This window comes from Eurosta solidaginis, chromosome 1 (genome assembly GCF_040869045.1).
Source record: "Eurosta solidaginis isolate ZX-2024a chromosome 1, ASM4086904v1, whole genome shotgun sequence".
NCBI lineage: Eukaryota > Metazoa > Arthropoda > Insecta > Diptera > Tephritidae > Eurosta > Eurosta solidaginis.
In genome coordinates, this window is record NC_090319.1 from 239,036,161 (window position 1) to 239,056,538 (window position 20,378).

A 20,378-nucleotide genomic window follows, 5' to 3' on the forward strand; every position below is an offset into this window, starting at 1 on the left:
TTTCTCTATAGCTGAGCGGTTTTATATCTCAAAAAAAACTATGTATGAATTAAAAGAAACAAAAACAGGATTAGCCTGGTTTCATTGGCCCACTTGAGGGCAGTGCGCTGCCACAACGTCCGAGAAAAAAAAAGTACTACTGCAAATACTAACTACTGCCAAACCACTGCCGGGGGGCCTGCTTAAAAAAACCGCCGCACAGTGGGCTGGATTTGGCTTTCAGTACATTTAGGGAAATGAAAAAAATATTATTTAATAACAGAAAAACTTTGATGGGGATCGATTTTAAGTCTCAAAATTTTTATATATGAGTATTTTTTCATAAAGTCTTAAACAAAAAAGGTATAGCAAATAAAAAAATTTTATGTATGGGAAAAATCACATTTTTACCGTTAACTCATTTTCCTCACTTTTCCTCAAAACTTCATTAATTTATATATATAGTTTGAGTTATATACTATGCAATGTACTCGGTTTCATGGTTCGAAAAGTTTCGCGTTTTTTTTTTTTTTTTTGTGTTTTTTAGTATTGCGAATCACTTTTTAATTTTGGGTAGAATTTAAAAACAAAAATATTTTTTTTGTTTTTTTTTTTTAATGTTAGTATTGCGAATCACTTTTTAATTCTCGTTAATATTTAAAAACAAAAATATTTGATAATTCATATTATGCATTTCATTTTTTTATATTGAATTTGCATTTAACAATCCAAAAAAGTTCAAATGAAAAATTTAGCTATTCCAGCTTGTTCGTTAATTTTTTTGTTTGTTTTTTATATGATGCTTACTATTCCAGCTTGTTCGTTAGTACCAAAAGAGTAATTAAAGAAATCTCCAAATATACATATGTATAGGTATATGACAAAAAAAAAACTAAAAAAAAACAATTTTTATTATTTTAAGTAAATGTTGTGTTTCATATGTAGTATGTATATTCGTACCCAATTAAAATTAAGAAACTAAATTATTCAGTTTTCTGTATCATATTGCGGCTAATTTTTCTTGCATGGTCTCGCCGATATGCTCTAAAATCTTTATTTCGGGATTTAGCGGCTTCTTCGGACAACTTTCCGATAGGAATGGAACCAACATGCTCTATTATTGAAGCTCCGTGTACTAAAATTTTATTTACATTTGAAGGCATGTAATACCATTCATATAATTCGACGTAAACTCGAATGGTTTCTCTGGCGTACATGTCGAACTTTTGTACATTTATTGGACACCCACATGAAAGTGCCCCTAATATTATAGAGAATCTTTGAATGAGATTTTCACTAACACCAGTTATAGAGGCGGTAGTTTTAAAGTCAACGAAAAATCGTCTAGCGATATTTCCATCATTCGTTGTACCGTGCCCTTGCTTTACCACGTCTACCAATAAACCAGTCTGAACAGTAAACATTATTTTAGTGAAGCCAAAATTGCTGGAAATTGGAAAAAATACCTAGATGTACACATATGTCGTTAGGGTATGTCGATATGAAACCCGGTTACTAGAAGTGTTATAATTTTTTTAAATTAACTATCTTATTTAGCTGGCTCGAGGTCTGTGTTGTTAAATAAAACACCGTTGATGATTTTTTTCTTTTTTTCCCAACCAATATATTTCGACTGCTCTGCGGCAATCGTCATCAGGGTTACAAAAGTTTCTTAACACGTCTGCCCTGTGTGATGTGGAGTATGGTACTAAGATAGTTATTTGAAGAATAAGGTCGCCAAAAAATAAAATTTTTTAAATTAGGTTTTACGAAAAAATGTTACATAACAATAAATTATGGAAAAAGATCACAGAATACGAAAATGTACATTTAAAGTCCCAAGTCCCAAATTTTCAATTTCGTTCTACTGTGCGCCGTGCTCGAAGGTTTCTTGTAAGGCATATGTGATACTTAGAAAATTTTGTAAACGACCGGCGCCCCTTTTACTTTGGTTCTGGGTACGCCCATGGTTTATTGTATTAGAAAATTATCAGAACGCAAAATGTGAACAACTATATTACGCATATATTGAATGTGCAACTTTTCGTGTGCGACTCCTGGTTTTCGAGATCTTGCAAATCTGGGTTGAACCTTGCTTTTGAGGCTCTATCAGATTTTGTGCAAAACTAAATTTATGTACATATTGTTACGAATATTAGCAAAACTAAGGGCTGCTGCCATCTCTAAGCTGCTAAGGAGCGCCTCGCATGCACATCCATAGATCAATCATTATGTATCTACATAAACGAATAAAACATTATGTCTACACATATGTACCATGTACGTATACGAGCAGCGGAGAGTCAATGCACAAACCCATGCATATATCTGAGATACTCTTATAAGTATGCAATGAGAAAAGCTTTAAAATTGTGCAATTGTAGTTACAGCTGAGAAGTTTGAGAGCTGATGGACTAGTAGATTCTGGAAGCGCCTAGAGGATGCGAACGTTGAAATCAAAGAGTATAAAAGGCAACAAGTGTAGAGACGCTGGAATTCAGTTCGATTTGAGATTTCGATTAAGACGCTATCTAGCGAGGAAGAGCAGTATTATTTTGAATAGTAGAGTTTCATTGAGCTATCAATCAGTGTGGTTATTAAGCAAGCTATTCGTTGCACAGTTTGAGTGTTATTGTGAAGTACTTTAATAAAGGCCATTTTGCATTATTACATATTGGAGTTATTTATTCAACAGTTTAGTGATTCGAACTTAGCAGAAGGGCAAATAAGAGGATTTGCAAGTAAATTCGCTACAATTGGTGCCAGAAGAGGAATTGTTGAATAAATTCCAGAGGACAACAAGGACATGGCAAAGTTCGGTGAATTGAAGATCCAGCAACTAAAGAAGGAGTTGTAGAGGCGTGGATTGAATACAAGCGGTGTTAAACTTGAACTTCAGGCACGGCTACGAGAGGCAATGGAAGCAGAAGGAATTGATGTGGAAGAGTATGTCTTTCATCTTGATGGCGAGGAGACAACAAAAATTGAAGAGAAAAACGAAACATCGCTGACGGTTACCAGCACAGACTTGAACATGATATTGGATGCAATATCTGCACAAACATCGCCGGTAGCATCAATGTCATCGCAAATGTCAGAAATGTCGACACAGATTACATCCAAGATGGAAAAACAGCTCGAACAACAGAAGACATATATCGCATCCCAACTGGAATCACAGGAGGCACGTATTTCAGAAATGACGTCGCAAGTGTCATATCAACTGGAAGACCAAAAGACATATATGGCATTTCAATTGGAAGCGCAAAAGGCACGCATATCTGAAATGTGGGCAGAAATTTTGGAACAGGTATCATCAAAACTGTAAGCGCAGGATGCAAAAATGGCTCAATTTCAGGCAGAAGTAGATGATTTAAAAGGTCGTATGGAGCAGTTACAACTAAATCGCCCAGCTCTTTCATCAAGCAATCCAAAGGTAAAAACACCATCCTTTGACGGTTCTGTTCCTTTCCAGGTATTTAAGATTCAGTTTGAGAAGACTGTAGCAGTGAACAACTGGAGTGCTGAAGATAAAGTTGCTGCACTATTCGTGGCATTGAAAGGATCTGCTGCTGAAATCTTACAGACTATTCCTGAGGGAGAGCGGAACAACTACGAAACATTGATGAGCGCTCTAGAGAGGCGATACGGAAGCGAACACAGGAAGCAGATACACCAAATAGAGTTGCAAATGAGACATTGCAGGAGTTTGCTTCAGATATAGAAAGATTGGCTCATCTCGCAAATGCGGACGCACCCGTGTAATACACTGAAAGGGTAAAAATCCAGAGTTTCATAAATGGCATACGGTTTCCACATCGGAAACGAAGCGGGCTACATATGCGAATCCAAAACTAACATTTGCTGAAACGGTATCGCATGCACTGACTCAGCAAACAGCCTCACTTTTTAGTAAGCCAGCTTACAAAGTTCATCGCGTGAAAGTGGAAAGGCCAGACTGGTTAGACGCAATTTTGGAAGCATTGAAGGGTACGCAGCAGAAAAATAATGATGCAGTCAAATGCTTTAAGTGTGGAAAGCAAGGGCATATTGCGCGTTATTGCAACACCAACCCTAACAGTTCCAACAATGTGGGTGGTCGTAAACGCAGAGCTGAAGGAGATGAGCAGATCTCCAAGACCAATCAAATGTTAAACTAAAGCGAGTCAGCCGCAAGGGGCGACAGCTGGCTCCCTCAATTGAATGCCCCATAATCTCTATCTCGCAAATTGGAAGAAGGTCAAGTAATCTTATTGTCGGAGGACATGTGGATGGAAAGGAACGTTTACTGATTGTAGATACGGGTGCATCCCGTTCCATCATTCGATCAGATTTAGTCAACAAGAAGATAAGACCATTGTTGGAGCAAGATAACGTACAGCCACGGGAGAGGACACCCAGGTAATTGGAGAAGTAGAAGGTGAAGCAGCAATTGGGAAGGTCATGGTTTTACACAAATTCGTTGTGGCGAAGATGGTTGATGAAGTCATATTGGGAGTAGACTTCTTGGTTGACCATGACATCAAGATCGATATGCAGAGAAGGTTGATGCGTTATGAGAACCAGGATATACCACTTAACTTCAGTTTGCGGAAAGGATTCAGTAGTAATCGAGTACAGGTGGAGAAGACTCGACAAAAACCACGGAAGTCAAAGGAAAAGGTTAATAGGTCGAATGGGCCAAATAAAGCAAAACCAAAAGTACCTGCGAGAGAAACACTGACATTGACAAAACCAAAAAGACGCAGGAAAACGTAGCAACGAATTTCCGAGGAAGAATGCCAGGGTAGTTTCAAGCCGGAGCGCACTACTCTTGTGAAATGTGGGAACGATACTGATTATGCAAAGCAAATCCGTCCAGCGTAAGCTCTACGAAGTAGTTCATTGGCGAAACAACAGAGTGTGAAGGAACGAACCAGGGTATTGAGTAGTACGATGAAACACAGGTACCATGAGAACAATAATTCGAAAGGTTTCTTGGCGGGAGATTTGGTACTGTTATACAACTCTCACCGGCGGAAAGGTGTTCGAACCAAATTTCGGTACAGTTAGGAAGGCCCGTACAAAGTTGTGAAGAAGATCAGTGACACCATCTACCGCATACAAACCATTGGGAAACCACGAAGTAGAAGAGTGGTAAATTTGGAGATGCTGGCAGCGTTTAGATCGGGAGATTTGTCTGGTCGGGACGTTCAGACTTACGTGGAGGGCAGTGTTACGAATATTAGCAAAACTAAGGGGTGCTGCCATCTCTAAGCCGATGCTAAAGAGCGCCTTGCATGCACATCCATAGATCAATCATTATGTATCTACATAAACGAATAAAAAATTATGTCTACACATATGTACCATGTACGTATACGAGCAGCGGAGAGTCAATGCACAAACACATGCATATATCTGAGATACTCCTATAAGTATGCAATGAGAAAAGCTATAAAATTGTGCAATTGTAGTTACAGCTGAGAAGTTTGAGAGCTGATGGACTAGTAGATTCTGGAAGCGCCTAGAAGATGCGAACGTTCAAATCAAAGAGTATAAAAGGCAACAAGTGTAGAGGCGCTGGAATTCAGTTTGATTTGAGATTTCGATTAAGACGCTATCTAGCGAGCAAGAGCAGTATTATTTTGAATAGTAGAGTTTCATTGAGCTATCAATCAGTGTGGTTATTAAGCAAGCTATTCGTTGCACAGTTTGAGTGTTTTTGTGAAGTACTTCAATAAAGGCCATTTTGCATTATTACATATTGGAGTTATTTATTCAACCGTTTAGTGATTCGAACTTAGCAGAAGGGCAAATAAGAGGATTTGCAAGTAAATTCGTTACAATATGTATGTTATTGTAAACTTAGGCATTTAATGGCGATTCGTCTGCCCTACTATGTACATATGCATTATAACGAATTTACGCAAATTCCCCTTATTTGCAATCTTCTGCCAACGTTCGTATCGCTAAACTGTTTAATAAATAACTCCAATATTGAATAAAGGAAAAATGGCCTTTATTAAAGTACTTCACAATAACTTTTATACTTTGCAACGAATAGCCTGCTTAATAATCAAACTGATTGATAGCTTAAATGAAATTGATATATTGCCCGACAGATAGCGTGCTTTACTGAAAACTGCTTGCAGCGCCTCTACCGCTGGTGCTTCTATACTCTGTGATTTCCTCGTTGCATCTTCCAAGCCGCTTCCAGAATTTACTTAGTTACCGCCGTATAATTATAACTACAGATGCACGTATATAGCTTCTCATATGCGTGTATTTGTGAGCGGCACTTCCACAATTACAATTGCATACTTTTGGGAGCATCTCAGATAAGATATCTGCATGTGTTTGTGCATTGCCTCTCAGCTGCGTATACGTACATATGTGTAGACATAATGATTGATTGGTTTATGTAGATACAAGTGACTGTCTGCTTTATTGTTTTGTGACTTTATTTACTTAGCATCAGACTAGGGATGTGAGTATCACTTAGTGCCACTCATATTCGTCACACTGCCCTCCACCTAAGTCTGATCGTCCCGATCAGACAAATCTCCCGATCTACACGCCGCTAGCATCTTCAAATGTACCACTCTTCTACTTCGTGGTTTCCCAATGGTTTATATGCGGTAGATGGTGTCACTGATCTTCTTCACAACTTTGTACGGGCCTTCCCAACTGCGCCGAAATTTGGATGGAACACCTTTCCGCCGGTGAGGGTTGTATAGCAGTACCAGATCTCCCTACAAGAAACCTTCCGAATTAAAGTTCTTGTCATGCCAGTGTTTGATCTTACTACTCATTACCCTGGGCCGTTCCCTCACACTCTGTTGTTTGGCCAATGAACTACTTCGTAGAGCTTGCGCTTGACGGATTGGCTCCGCATAATCAGTATCGTTCCCACGTTTCACAACAGTAGTGCACTCCTTCTTGAAACTACCCTCGCATTTTTTCTGGGAAATTCGTTGCTTCGTTTTTGTGCGTCCATTAGGTTTTGTCAATGGCAGTGTTTCTCTCGCAGGTACTTTTGATTTTGCTTTATTTGGCCCATTCGATCTATCAACCTTTGCCTTTGACTTTCGTTAGTAAGTTAAGTGGTATATCCTGGTTCTTATAACGCATCACGCTTCTCTGCATATCGATCTTGATGTCATGGTCAACCAAGAAGTCCACTCCCAATATGACTTCATCAACGATCTCCGCCACAACGAATATGTGTAGAACTGTGAACTTTCCAATCAAGACTTCACATACCACTTCTCCCTGGACTTGCTTATACTCGCCAGTGACCGTACGCAACCTTGCTCCAGGTAACGGTTTGACTCTCCTATTAACCAAGTGAGATCGGATTAAGGAATGAGATGCGCCCGTATCTACAGTCAGAACACGTTCTTTGCCATCCACATTCCCTCTGACGGTAAGATTGCTCGATTTACTACCAATTTGCGACACAGATATCACAGGACATTCAATAGCTGGAGCTAGCTCTCGATCTCTACATCTTAATCGCTCTTGCTCATCCCCTCCAGCTTTGTTATTAAGACCACCCATGCTGTTGAAACCACTAGGATCAAGATCGCAATGACGTGCAATGTGACCGGGCTTCCCGCATTTGAAGCATTTGATAACTCTTTCAAGCCGCTTTTGCGATCCTTTCAGCGCCTCCAATATTGCGTCTACCCACTCTGGCCTTTCTACTTCCACACGGCGTGCTTTGAAAACTGGCTTACACAGAAGCAACGCTGTTTCCTGACTCAGAGCATGTGATACCGTTTCTGCGAATGTTGGCTTTGGGTTTGCGTATACAGCTCGCTTTGTTTCGACGTCCCGTATGCCATTTATAAAGCTCTGAATCCTTACCCTTTCAGTGTATTCCACGGGTGCGTCCGCATTTGCTAAATGTGCTAGTCTTTCAATATCCGACGTAAACTCTTGCAATGTTTCACCAGGCCTCTGGAAGCGGTTCAGCAACTCAATTTGGTATATCTGTCTCCTATGCTCAGTTCCGTATCGTCTCTCTAGAGCGCCCATCAATGCCTCATAACAGTTCGCCCTCTGGAATGGTCTGTAGGATTTCGGCTGCTGGCCCCTTTAATGCCACGAACAGTGCAGCAACTTTATCTTCCGCATTCCAGTTGTTCACTGCTGCGGACTTCGCAAACTGTAGCTTGAAGACCTGGAAAGGAATAGAACCGTCAAAGGATGGTGTTTTTACCTTTGGATTACTCGTTGAAACAGCTGGCCGATTTAGTTGCAACTGCTCGAACTGTCCTCTCAAAGTATCCACCTCGGCCTCGATTTATTCCTCAAACTGTAAAATTTTTGTATCCTGGGCCTCCAGCTTCGTGTTACCCTTATCTTCTGTGCCTCCAGCTGCGAGGGTATGCGGGCCTCCTGTGCTTTCAACTGCTCAGCCAACTGAGACGTCATATATGTCTTTTGCTCTTCCAGTTGGGGTGACATATTTGTGGATATTTCTGACATTTGCGACGACATTGATGTTACTGTCGATGTTTGTGCAGATATTGCAGCCAATATGATGCTCAAGTCTGTACTGGTAACTGTCTGCGATGTTTCGTTTTTCTCTTCAATTTTTGTTGTCTCCTCGCCATCAAGATGAAAGACATACTCTTCCACGTTAATTCCCTCTAATTCCATTGCCTCTCGTAGTCGTGCCTAAAGTTCGAGTTTATTGCCGGTTGTATTCAATCCACGGCTGTCCAATTCCTTCTTCAATTGTTGGATCGTCAATTCACTGCACTTTACCATGTCCTTGTTGTCCTCTGGAATTTATTCAACAATTCCTCTTCTGACACCAATTGTAACGAATTTACTGCAATTCCCCTTATTTGCAATCTTCTGCCAACGTTCGTATCGCTAAACTGTTGAATAAATAACTCCAATATTGAATAATGGAAAAATGGCCTTTATTAAAGTACTTCACAATAACACTTATACTTTGCAACGAATAGCCTGCTTAATAACCAAACTGATTGATAGCTCAAATGAAACTGATATATTGCCCGACAGATAGCGTGCTTAATTGAAAACTGCTTGCAGCGCCTCTACCGCTGGTGCTTTTATACTCTGTGATTTCCTCGTGGCATCTTCTAGGCGCTTCCAGAATTTACTTAGTTACCGCCGTATAATTATAACTACAGATGCACGTATATAGCTTCTCATATGCGTGTATTTGTGAGCGACACTTCCACAATTACAATTGCATTTTGGGAGCATCTCAGATAAGATATCTGCATGTGTTTGTGCATTGCTTCTCAGCTGCGTATACGTACATATGTATAGACATAATGACATAATGATTGTTGTTGTGACTTTATTTACTTAGCATCAGACTAGGGATGTGAGTATCACTTAGTGTCACTCATATTCGTCACAGTATAACTAAGTACTATGAAGCAGCCGGCTTTGATATATTTTAGAATATTATTGAATATGTACAAACTACATAATTAAGTATGTATGTACATTTTAAATAATTATTATATTATATTTTTCCTCTGATTTTTTGTTTTCTTCTAGGCTCGACGCGATCGTGAGGAGCAAGAGAAGATGAAAGCTCAAGAGTCCATGAAATCCGCCCAGCAAAATGCCAATAAACAAGTTCAGCAACAACATCAACAGCAGCAACAGCAACAGCAGCAGCAACAACAACACCAGCAACAACAACAAGATCATCATTCGATCATAACACACAATCCAGGACATTTGCACCATTCAGTTATCGGACAGAATGATTTGAAACTGGGTTTGGGCATGGGTGTTGGTGTTGGCTCAAGTGTGGGGGTAGGTGTAAGCGCTGGAATCGGCAGTAACTTGGGAATGATGAGTGCGTTAGACAAGAGCAATCATGATCTACTTAAGGCCGTAAGCAAAGTAACTTCGTAAATCGCCGATAAAACCAAGAGCAGCATAACGGCAGTGCAGTGATATAATATCCATTAATATGGGCCGCCGCTTCCCAGTTAGTCTTTGATTTAAGGTTAAATTGATAATTAGTAACAGGAAAACGAAAGATGATAACTAAAATACGTAAAAAATTTACATGGTAAACTAGTTGCATAAGTCTACATATAACACATACTAGTATATACTTACAAATATATTACACTTAAAATTCAAACATAAGTAGATATACCAACATTCATACAATATAATAATATATACATACATACATACATAACTGTGGAAAATGCGAATGTTTATTTACATGCAAGCAAACCTATATACATATATACTGTACTAATTTGTACATGCACTGGTATGCAGACATTAATATGCAGAATTTTTTATGAATAACTAAATATGTGAAAACTATACAATTTGCAATTAAGCATACAAAATATTAATTGATCCATCAAGTCGAAACTTTGAGCCGATGCAGATTCTGCTAGTGAGTGTAAATTTAGTCGAAGAGCAATGTAAATCGTGCCAGCAATTTTGGTTATCAACTTTATGCATAAGTAATAATAATTATTTTATAAGATTTATGACTGCATTAGTGATATAATATTTGAGAACTTAATATTTAAATTGCTTAAGTAATTTACATGACTTTTTTATTACATACATAGGTACATATATATGTATGTATACCGGAAAGCTTCTGCTAGAGTGATTCGAAGAACCTTATCTGTATACATACATTCATGTATATATGTGTGTATGAATGGCTTGGCAGTAAAAAGGAGATACATATGTAATACAATTGCGTTTTCTTCACTGAAAATAGTGTCGCCCTGTTAGTTTTTTTCAACTCTCTCAAAAGCTATAATTTAAGAATACGTCATAAGAGTGGACAAAAGTTAAACTTACAAAGCTATTCGTAAAAAGTGGATATGTATATAAAGTCACTGCCAGCCATTTATACAAATAGAAAATTTATGCACTTTTATATTTTTAATGTTTCTTTTACAAACCGAATTTCTGCCATGAAAGCATTGCAGATGCCCTTCAGAGTCGGCATAAAACATGTTTTTTTAGGATAAATGAAAATCTATCAAGACGCAAGTTGGAAGAGCAGCACGGCCTAAATCTCGATATATACATAAGTACCTATCATACCATTTTTTTACCCATCGAACCCTCCAAGCATACTTTTTATTGGGCCCGAATGTATAATTTGCAATATGTAAACTCCAAGCATTATTGCTTAGTTCGCACTGGTTCAGTAAATTAAACCATCGCACTTATGTACATATCGCCCACCTAGATCAAAACAGCGATCAACTCAAAAAATCGTAATGTTCAGAAAACGCAAAAAACTGACTGCCTCTCAATTATACGCCAATGCAATTTAAAATTTGTATAAAGTAATTTCTCGTTGGCGGCCGCCGTGGTGTGGTGGTAGAGTGCTCCGCCTACCATACCGAAGATCCTGGGTTCACGCACCGGACAAAGCCACATCAAACATTTAAATTTCTTTCAATTAGAAGAAAGTTTTTCTTAGTGGGGTCGCCCCTATGCAGTTATGCATTTCATTAGCAAGTACTCCGGATTTATTTCTGCCATGAAGAGCTTCTCAGTGAAAAATCAATTGCTTTGCAGATTCCGTTGGAGTCGGCATAAAACATGTTGGTCCAGCACGACATAATTTGAAAGAGAAGCCTAAAGTCTCCTCGGTGGTTATCGCGTCTAAAATTTTTTTTAATTTCTCTTTGGTTGGAGGTATTATTAAATCAAGTGTACAGTTCGGTAGGTATTAATTTGGACGTCAGGAGATGATCATAGCTTCGAAATTTAAAATTTTTGAGTTAACTCCCTTTTGATCTAGGTGTGCGATATGTTTCCATATATGAATTTCTGTTAGAGTTATGCTCTGAATAAAATGTGGACCTGAACGAGTCTTAAGTTATATGTATATCACCTTGTTTATCCTTCAAGTACGCCCACTTTAATTGGGAGCCAGGTAATCTATCATTCTTAACTTTTTTGACTGTTTAACCAGCAACGATCACTAACAAGACTTGGGGTAAGACTAATTTGTAACTTAAGCCTAAAAAATATATGGGCAACTTTATTCTGGGTTTCATCAACTGTGCAAGTAAAATAACGTATTTTTCAGCAGACACGGTTCGAACGTTGCTAGATTAAATTTGTTTTTATAAAATACATTAAAATGTTAGAAACTATTTAAACTTTATTTATTTATGTTCAAGGAAATCGCGAAAAGTTGAGAATAATTGGTAAAACAGAGAAATTCGTACTATGCAGTTATGCATTTCATTATGCTAAATTACTTTTAAACTCAGAGCCTTTATTATCATAGCCAGTGTTATTTAAAGTTAATTTTTGCCCAAACTAAGATAAATTTATATTTGAGATTTAATAGATAGGATAAAGCTAATTGTTTTTCTGTGAATCTTTGGTGTTCGGGTTTTCCCACTATTCAATGTTAAAAGAGTAAGAGATTGTCCGAAGGACGCTCTGCATGCGTGATATATGTACATTCATATATTGGATATATCCTGATTAAGTTTCGTCTGCGGCCAGCAGCCCGTGAGTGACAACCGAGCAGAAATGTCTGTTCAGCATCTTGTACTCTTTATTAGCAAAACAAATTTGCTCCTATATCTAAATACAGACTTGAAGCTCATGGTGGGCGCACTGACATGTGCAATAAGACACTGTTGATCTCTGTTTGCTTGTGTCCTACGCTTGCACTTGGGTTGAGCCGTTATCAAATTTCTAAGTAGCATTTAGGGTGGGTTCAAGGAAGTCAAGAATAAGTTGTATTGTAAAACAGTACAACACATCGAATCTACATATGTATGTGCCGTCTTAATTGACCGACCAGCCCGAACTAGCCTAATGTGTATTGTACCATTTAAAATGCAGCATTTGTGGTAATGGTAAATGGTGCGATAAGTTAACGTCCTTTGTTAGTCCTATGGACCTACAACTTCTCTGCATGTATGACTTGTGAATGCATCCACCATTTTCGCAATGCGTAACTCATAACCGACCAATCGATTGCATTTTATCTTGCCAGCAGTATCTGGTTACTGCTTCTTTGCTAAATTCGGCAGTCTTTAACAATTTTCAGATATAGGACTTCCCTTTGTTATTTTTTGTGTTAGTAAATGAAACAAAACTACAACCCCACAAACACTTTTGGAGCCCTCATTATTGAAGAGTCAAAAATGAGTCCGAAATATGTCAAAAATTTGAGCCTCAGGACTCCGATATTATGAAAATTATGGGCCATATTCCAAAAGTATTCTTTTAACAGAGCAACTTCGGAAAAAATATTCATATTTTATTTTGAAAAATTTTTCTTCTAAATTAAATCATAATCAAATCATATTTCATTTTTATATTGCCATGAACGCTTATACATCTATTGCAACAAAAGATCCTTAAAAATGTGCATCCTCACGGTGTAAGTATTTTTAACCAGGCATGCTTAACCAACGAAACGATATCATTTCGTTACGATAATCAACGTTAATAAACGAAACGAAGTCATTTCGTTTCGTTTATTAACGTTAAGATCGTCAAATTAACGAAATGATTTCGTTTCGTTTTCTGCCATATCAAAACGAAATCAAATCGTTTATGTTGATTATTAATTTCAAACTATGCTGGCAAAGCTGATTGATGGCGGAGTCATTAAAGGTGAAAGCATTATCCAAGCTGATTCCAACTTTTCTCATGAATTTTGACAGTACGAACATTTCTCAGAGTATTTTTGACATTACCACCAACGAATTACACAAACAACTTACATAGAGTTTGTGTGTATATGTGCGCTCGTTGTTGCCACCTTACGGCTTCACCATGGCTATAGCATTGCCAGCATAATTCAAACATAAAGTATCACGTTTTCGTTAACGTTTTTAACGTTAACTAAAGCTTTTCGTTTCGGTTAAAAACGAGATACAATTTATCTTGATAATTTCTTTATCGATAATATTTCGAAGTGTTTCAACGGAAACGGTGGAAATTTTTTGATAAACGATTAGCTTAACGTTAAGGTGCATCCCTGTTTTTAACACTTTGTGTAACTCTCCCATAAGCGCTGACCGCGAAGACATCGATATGACTTAATTTAATATGGCTTAATTTTTAGTATTCCATTTCGGCTGCTCCAATTGCAATGCGAAAAATGTGTAACTGTCAGGTGTAAGAGCTTTTTTTTTATTGCACGTTGGGTAGCGCACTCTCAAGTGGCCCAATGAAACCAAGCTAATCCTGTTCATGTGTCCACACCCCGTGGGACCGCCGTTAGGCATAACATCACAGGGAGGAAAGACGATTTAGTCCGTTTCAGCATGCATCAATTGCGTCATAACTAGAAAGGCCATCTTGCTCACAGGAAGGCTCCTCTCAGAAAACTCTGTGTACAGAGAGTGAAAACGAGGGCAGTAAAACATGACGTGTTCTGCATTTTCCTATTCGGTGGGACAGTGTGGACAGAAAAGATCCGCTCAATATCTGTGTGAGATGGTAGTTTAGTTCGCCGTGTTTCCACTCGTACCATTCCGCTATACTCCGAACTAGGATTCTTCCTAAGTTATATTTGTTTAAGATATATTGCGTATATGCAACCAATTTAGTATTTTATTCAGAAATAAAAAGATGCCAAAATAAATAAGTATGAAATTTTGTTTCGATACTGGTTTGTTGAATACACACTATTGGCACTGGGCTTATAATATCCATCATATTGGAGTCATATATGGGTATTTTATGATTATAGTTTTATATTTATTTATGCTAATATTTCTCAACGTTTTACTATTGACAATTTGAAATTATTTACATATTTTTCCAGTCTTGTTTTTAGTTTTTAAGTTTTTCCAATTTTACCAGTGAAAGGAAAACGATAGGAAGTTTTGTTTTAAAGTGGTATTTATGTTTCCATATACATATAGCATAAACAAAAAATTTACAATGTGGTAAAATGCCTAAATTTTTGTGATAATTAACAACGCTATTTTTTATGTAGGTTTATTAGGAACTGTTAAGACCAATATCGTTTTGATTATCTAGTTTTGCAGTTCTGCCAAAAATACAATTTGACTTACAACGCTTAACTTGTACCAGTTCATGAAGCGGTTCGTGGTTGTCATTGAGCAGCCGAAATGGTTCGTTTCAACTCTTTTATACTAAGTGGAACAAATAATATGAAAAGTTCGACAGATGGGATGTGTAATTCCATTTATTTATCATTTGAAACTCAAAGTTTTTACAGATATGAATTTTTACATTCTAGCAAATTTCTATTGATAAGAACAATTTTTCACCCTAATAAGAATACAGCCTAACATAGTACTTTGTCACCATTTGGCATAGGCAATATATGCAAATTCAAACAAACAAAAAACATAGAGGAAATGTACATATAGAAAAAAACTAGTAGACCCGGGAGACGTTGTTCTGCCCTAACTTTGGTCTATCTTCATAAGTTTTACGAAGTTTTCACCTATTAATCTCCCTCCCCCGCTTTCTTGTCCTGCTATACACTCTTTCCTCTGCCTTTCCCTTTCTACGCGTCTCTTTCTCTGTCTTTTTTGTCACTTCTTTTCCGCTCTACCTTCGTCAAACTATATCCCTTTCTCCTTCACTCTTTCCTCTTCTCTCTAGTCCAAGTCCCAATCCATCTCCTAGTCCCAGTCGGTCCCTGGTCCATTTCCCGGAAAAAAGTAAATACTAATCTAGGCAAAGAGCTACCTAGCCCAGAAATTATGATGAAACCAGCTTGGCTTAAATCGAGCATACATATATACCAAAATTTCAGTCAAATCGAACCTTGAATAGAATTTGTGCTGTTAGATTGGTCCCTGGACCACTTCCCGGAAAAAAATTCTAGCAAATACTAATCTAGGCAAAGGGCTACCTATATACCAACTTTTAGGCAAATTTAAACCGTAAATATAATTTGTTCGAATAGATCGGTCTCTGGTCCCCTTTCCGGGAAGCAACTTCACAGGAACACTCTTCGGTTTGCCATGAAGCGACCCTGCAAATTGGAATAAAATCGGGGAGTTGTTTCGGAGTTGCATACAAACATATGTACATTCTTCATTATATGTATAGAGACGGATAGATTAAATCTCCTTAGTGCACAAACATTCGCATATACATACAAACATACAAAAAAAAACTTCTGTTTAGGAATTTTAACGCACTGTGTAAAATTTTGACGATTTTTTTTTACCATTTATGTTACATTAACCTGGCACCACATTTTGGAAATTTTCCACGCCTCTATAATATATACCTTCAAATTATAAAAATGTCCATCTAACGTTGCTAAGCTTTGAAATGCAAAAAAAAAGCGTTTTGAAAATCGAAACATTCTGTGTGAAGTGATGGATGTACAATGACATTTAGCGACTTTATTTTATATTATTTTATAAGATATAAAATTTATAGATACTGACGTCCATATTTTTGTATGGAATAAAATGCACAAGTTGAAGTGAAAAAAATTAAGTAAACGAATTATTCACCCAAAGCTACACACTATGAAGCTGTCACTAATATTCGTGAGTTTTGCATTAAAATTATATAAAAAAAACGTGGTTTTCAGTTGGTTTTGAATTGTTTTCAAATTTTAAAATAAAAGCGGTTTGGTTGGATTTTCGTTTCAATGCCCCCAAAAACGCGGGTGGTTCGGTTCAAACCGGTTTGTAGCCCTGGTTTAAAAACGAACCAAAAGTCCCAGGATATGTATCAAACGACGCTTTTGATGTTTTATTATCTATAGCCGAATGTTTGATATTTTTAGCCATTTAAAGATAGTCATCAGCAAAATATCACTTTTTCGAATCAATAATTAATTTGTATAACTATAAATGAGGAGTTCCGAACCAAACCGCAATAAGTGCAACCTTAACTTTTTTTGAGATATGAATGTGACTTCACTTCACTTTCTAAAACCTATGAAATAATCTTTATGCAAAGTAAAAAACAGAAAATTTAGCCATTCTAGTACATTCCAAAAAATACGTTTCATCTCATACCTATATAAAATAATTTAAAAAAATTTTTTAAGTTAAACGGTTTTATTGAAAACAATACTTACGTGAAGTAATAATAATACGAAAAGCTAGAAAATAATTAGGTAGGTCATAGGTACTAGTCATCACACTCCTTATCAATCTATGGCGTTGATCAGACAATTAAATAAAAGCGTTGGGCGCGTGAAATTTCTAAAAATGTGACTGATTAAGGTTCAGTTAGTTTTACTTATGACTATCAGTAGAAATATGACGCGTCCAACGCTTTTGTTTAATTGTCTGATCAACGCCATAGATTGATAAGGAGTGTGATGACTAGTACCTATGACCTACCTAATTATTTTCTAGCTTTTCGTATTATTATTACTTCATGTATGTATTGTTTTCAATAAAACCGTTTAACTTAAAAAAATTTTTTTAATTATTTTATTTTCAAGTTTTTAGTCTTTATTTAATTGCCTACTATTTCTCATTCTATTTAGTTCATTTAGTGACTCATTATTACAAGGACTCTTTCCTGACAATTTGTTACAACCTAAGTCCTCAATACATAATCCTTCCAAAGACTTTACTCGACTCTGCGCCACGTATGCTTGTCCCTCCTCCAACTCCAAAATATTTTGATGTCACCTCTACCAGACTGTATGCAATATTTGTTCCAAATATGAGCCAAATCGGGCATCATAGGTCGCATTCTATTCATGTATCTATGTATTATGTGTTCCAAATATGGGCAAAATCGGACCACAAATATGATTTTTGTGAATATCTCGATCCCTCCTCCGCCTAGCGGTGATTTTTTTTTTTGATAGGTCGCTTTCAATTCTTGTCTGTATTAAGTGTTCCAAATATGAGCCAAATCGGGCCACAAATAGGATTTTTGCGAATATTTCGATCCATGCGCCACCTAGCGGCGATTTTCTTTCACAGGTCGATTTCTATTCTTGTATGTATTATGTATTATAAATATGGACCAAATCGGACCACAAATACGATTTTTGTGAATATTTCGATCCATGCGCCACCCAGCGGCGATTTTTTCTTATTATTGCATTGTCATCGGGTTCTGAACTATATTCCAAGTTTCATGCTTGTAGCTTATCGGGAAGTTACTTAAATTTCAATTACAAGATTCGTTCACAACGGCCGTGCAGCCGTGCATGCGGCCATGCGGCCTGTCAACTCAAGCTAAATAAAACCGTTTAAAAACATAGATGTTATTTAATGATTAGATAATGCTAATGATTGCTAATTAACCTTCATTTGCGAAATTCTCTAATTCATTAAAGAATTAGAATTAGTTCAATTAATTCCCATTAGACAATTGAAATTTTTATTGCAATGGTAAATCTAATTGCAATTAGTTGCCATTAGCAAAAAAAATTGGTTTACCTTTACAATTTGAAATCTAATTGACTTCTGCTAATGCAATTAGATATTCAATTAGCTCGAATTAGAATAAATTATTTTGATAAAATAAATTTTTTTTAAAGAATTGTTGAAGTGAACGAATAACGATGTAAATAAATATATATAATTGATTCTAATTCGAGCTAATTGAATATCTAATTGCATTAGCAGAAGTCAATTAGATTTCTAATTGTAAAGGTAACCCAATTTTTTTTGCTAATGGTATCTAATTGCAATTAGATGTACCATTAGAATAAAAATTTCAATTATCTAATGGGAATTAGATGCACTATTTCTAATTGTTTAATGTATTAGAGGATATAAACCAATTGTAGCAATTGCTAATTCTAATTGGAATTTAACATGTATGGTATAAAATAAGTGGTTGAAGCACTAAGTAGACAAAAATACTAAATATCATCCAACCGATTCTTCAAGGTTCGCTGAAATAATGGTACCAAGCCTTTTTTTATTCTATAAATAGCAAATGCTATTCACACCAAAGTGCACAAAACCCTATAACCTCTAATCTAAAACGCAATAATTCCAAAAGATTTCAAACCAAAACTTAAATCAATTTTTTCAGACCAAAATGCTAATGATAAACAACTCTCTATATTAACTTCAAATCTATTTTTCCAATAAATATGATTTTTGACTGCATGTTTGTTCTTCTATAACTGCTATAATATCATAAGTATCCTTTGTAAATGAGCCTCCATTAATAATCTCTTCTATTTCTTGTGAAATGTAGCTAATAAAAGAAGCATTTCTTGTGAAATGTAGCTAATAAAAGAAGCATTTCTTGTGAAATGTAGCTAATAAAAGAAGAGATTATTAATGGAGGCACATTTACAAAGGATACATATGATATTATAGCAGTTATAGAAGAACAAACAAGCAGTCAAAAATCATATATATATGTATAATATATATATGTATATATAATATATAACCCATAAAACTGGTTGTTCATATTTCATGAATTTTTGAAATTTCATCAAATTATTTTTCAGCTCCATTCAAGAACGGTTTGAGGTCTTCGGCATAGCATACTTCCCTATTTATTTTTTATCTCATTGCGTTTCTCTAATTCTCAATTCTTTGCTATTTAATCAAAGAAAACGTAATAATTTCTATTTTGAAACCTTGGAAAAAGTAAAAAACTTAGATATTATCACTCCATTTAACTTTTTATTGCAGTATGCAACGCCTGAATGAAATGTGTGACAATCGGTAACTTTTGCACATATTTCATGTCTGATCTCCAAAAGATTATGTATTAGACAAAGATGTACATCATATGTTTGTAAAAACACGTTTATTTCCTTAAAATACACATAATATTTTTGGGCATATCTTTATTTACTGAAGTCCTAAAAAGTACACAAAAACGGTAATAGTAAAAAATTTTAATATTTCTTAAACATTTTTGATTGAAAATTCGGTACTTAAAATTGTTTAGTGGCACCGAGTTGTTATAATAGCGCTTATATGTAATAATACTTCTATGTTTCTAGTACAGTTGGGGTGCACTCGCAAAACACCAGAGTGCCGATATATTGTTGTTAAAATACTACTTTTTTTAAGCGAATGTAATCGTCTTCTTTTCGCATTTATACTGCTTCAATCACACAAATTTTGTACGCTGTCTTCCTTTGTTTTGGTTTTCAAAACTCATTGCGAGCTATTGTTATAAAAATATAGAAGTATTACATACATGTATGTAATAGGGGGTGCCTATAATGATATTAAAGATAAAGTAAGTATAGTACCTAACCCAGCTATGGGCTGATCCATAAAATTTTGGCACAGTTTATGTCGAAGCGTACTTATTTGGTTAAGCAGGCAGGAGTCGACCATCTTTCATTTGAAAATTATAGCATTACCTTAAATGTGTTAGTTATTTACATAAAACACACCCTTTCGATAAATAGGCTTGAACAAATTTTCAATTTAATTTTTGCACTGTTCTTAAAAAAATGTGTATGTAAGTAATTTAATTTTCTGCAA

At 36.2% G+C, this 20,378-nt stretch overlaps 1 protein-coding gene across 5 annotated transcripts in view; it reads left to right on the forward strand.

The window, feature by feature from the left end:
- Positions 1–13,378, forward strand: part of abd-A (abdominal A) — a 263,862-nt gene extending 250,484 nt beyond the window's left edge. For all 5 annotated transcript variants that reach the window (XM_067760244.1, XM_067760246.1, XM_067760247.1 and 2 more), the window contains exon 7: positions 9,511–13,378. In XM_067760244.1, coding sequence (XP_067616345.1) covers positions 9,511–9,876 — 366 coding nt within the window. In that variant the 3' untranslated portion in view covers positions 9,877–13,378. The remainder of the gene's footprint in view (positions 1–9,510) is intronic.
- Positions 13,379–20,378: the final 7,000 nt, after the last annotated feature.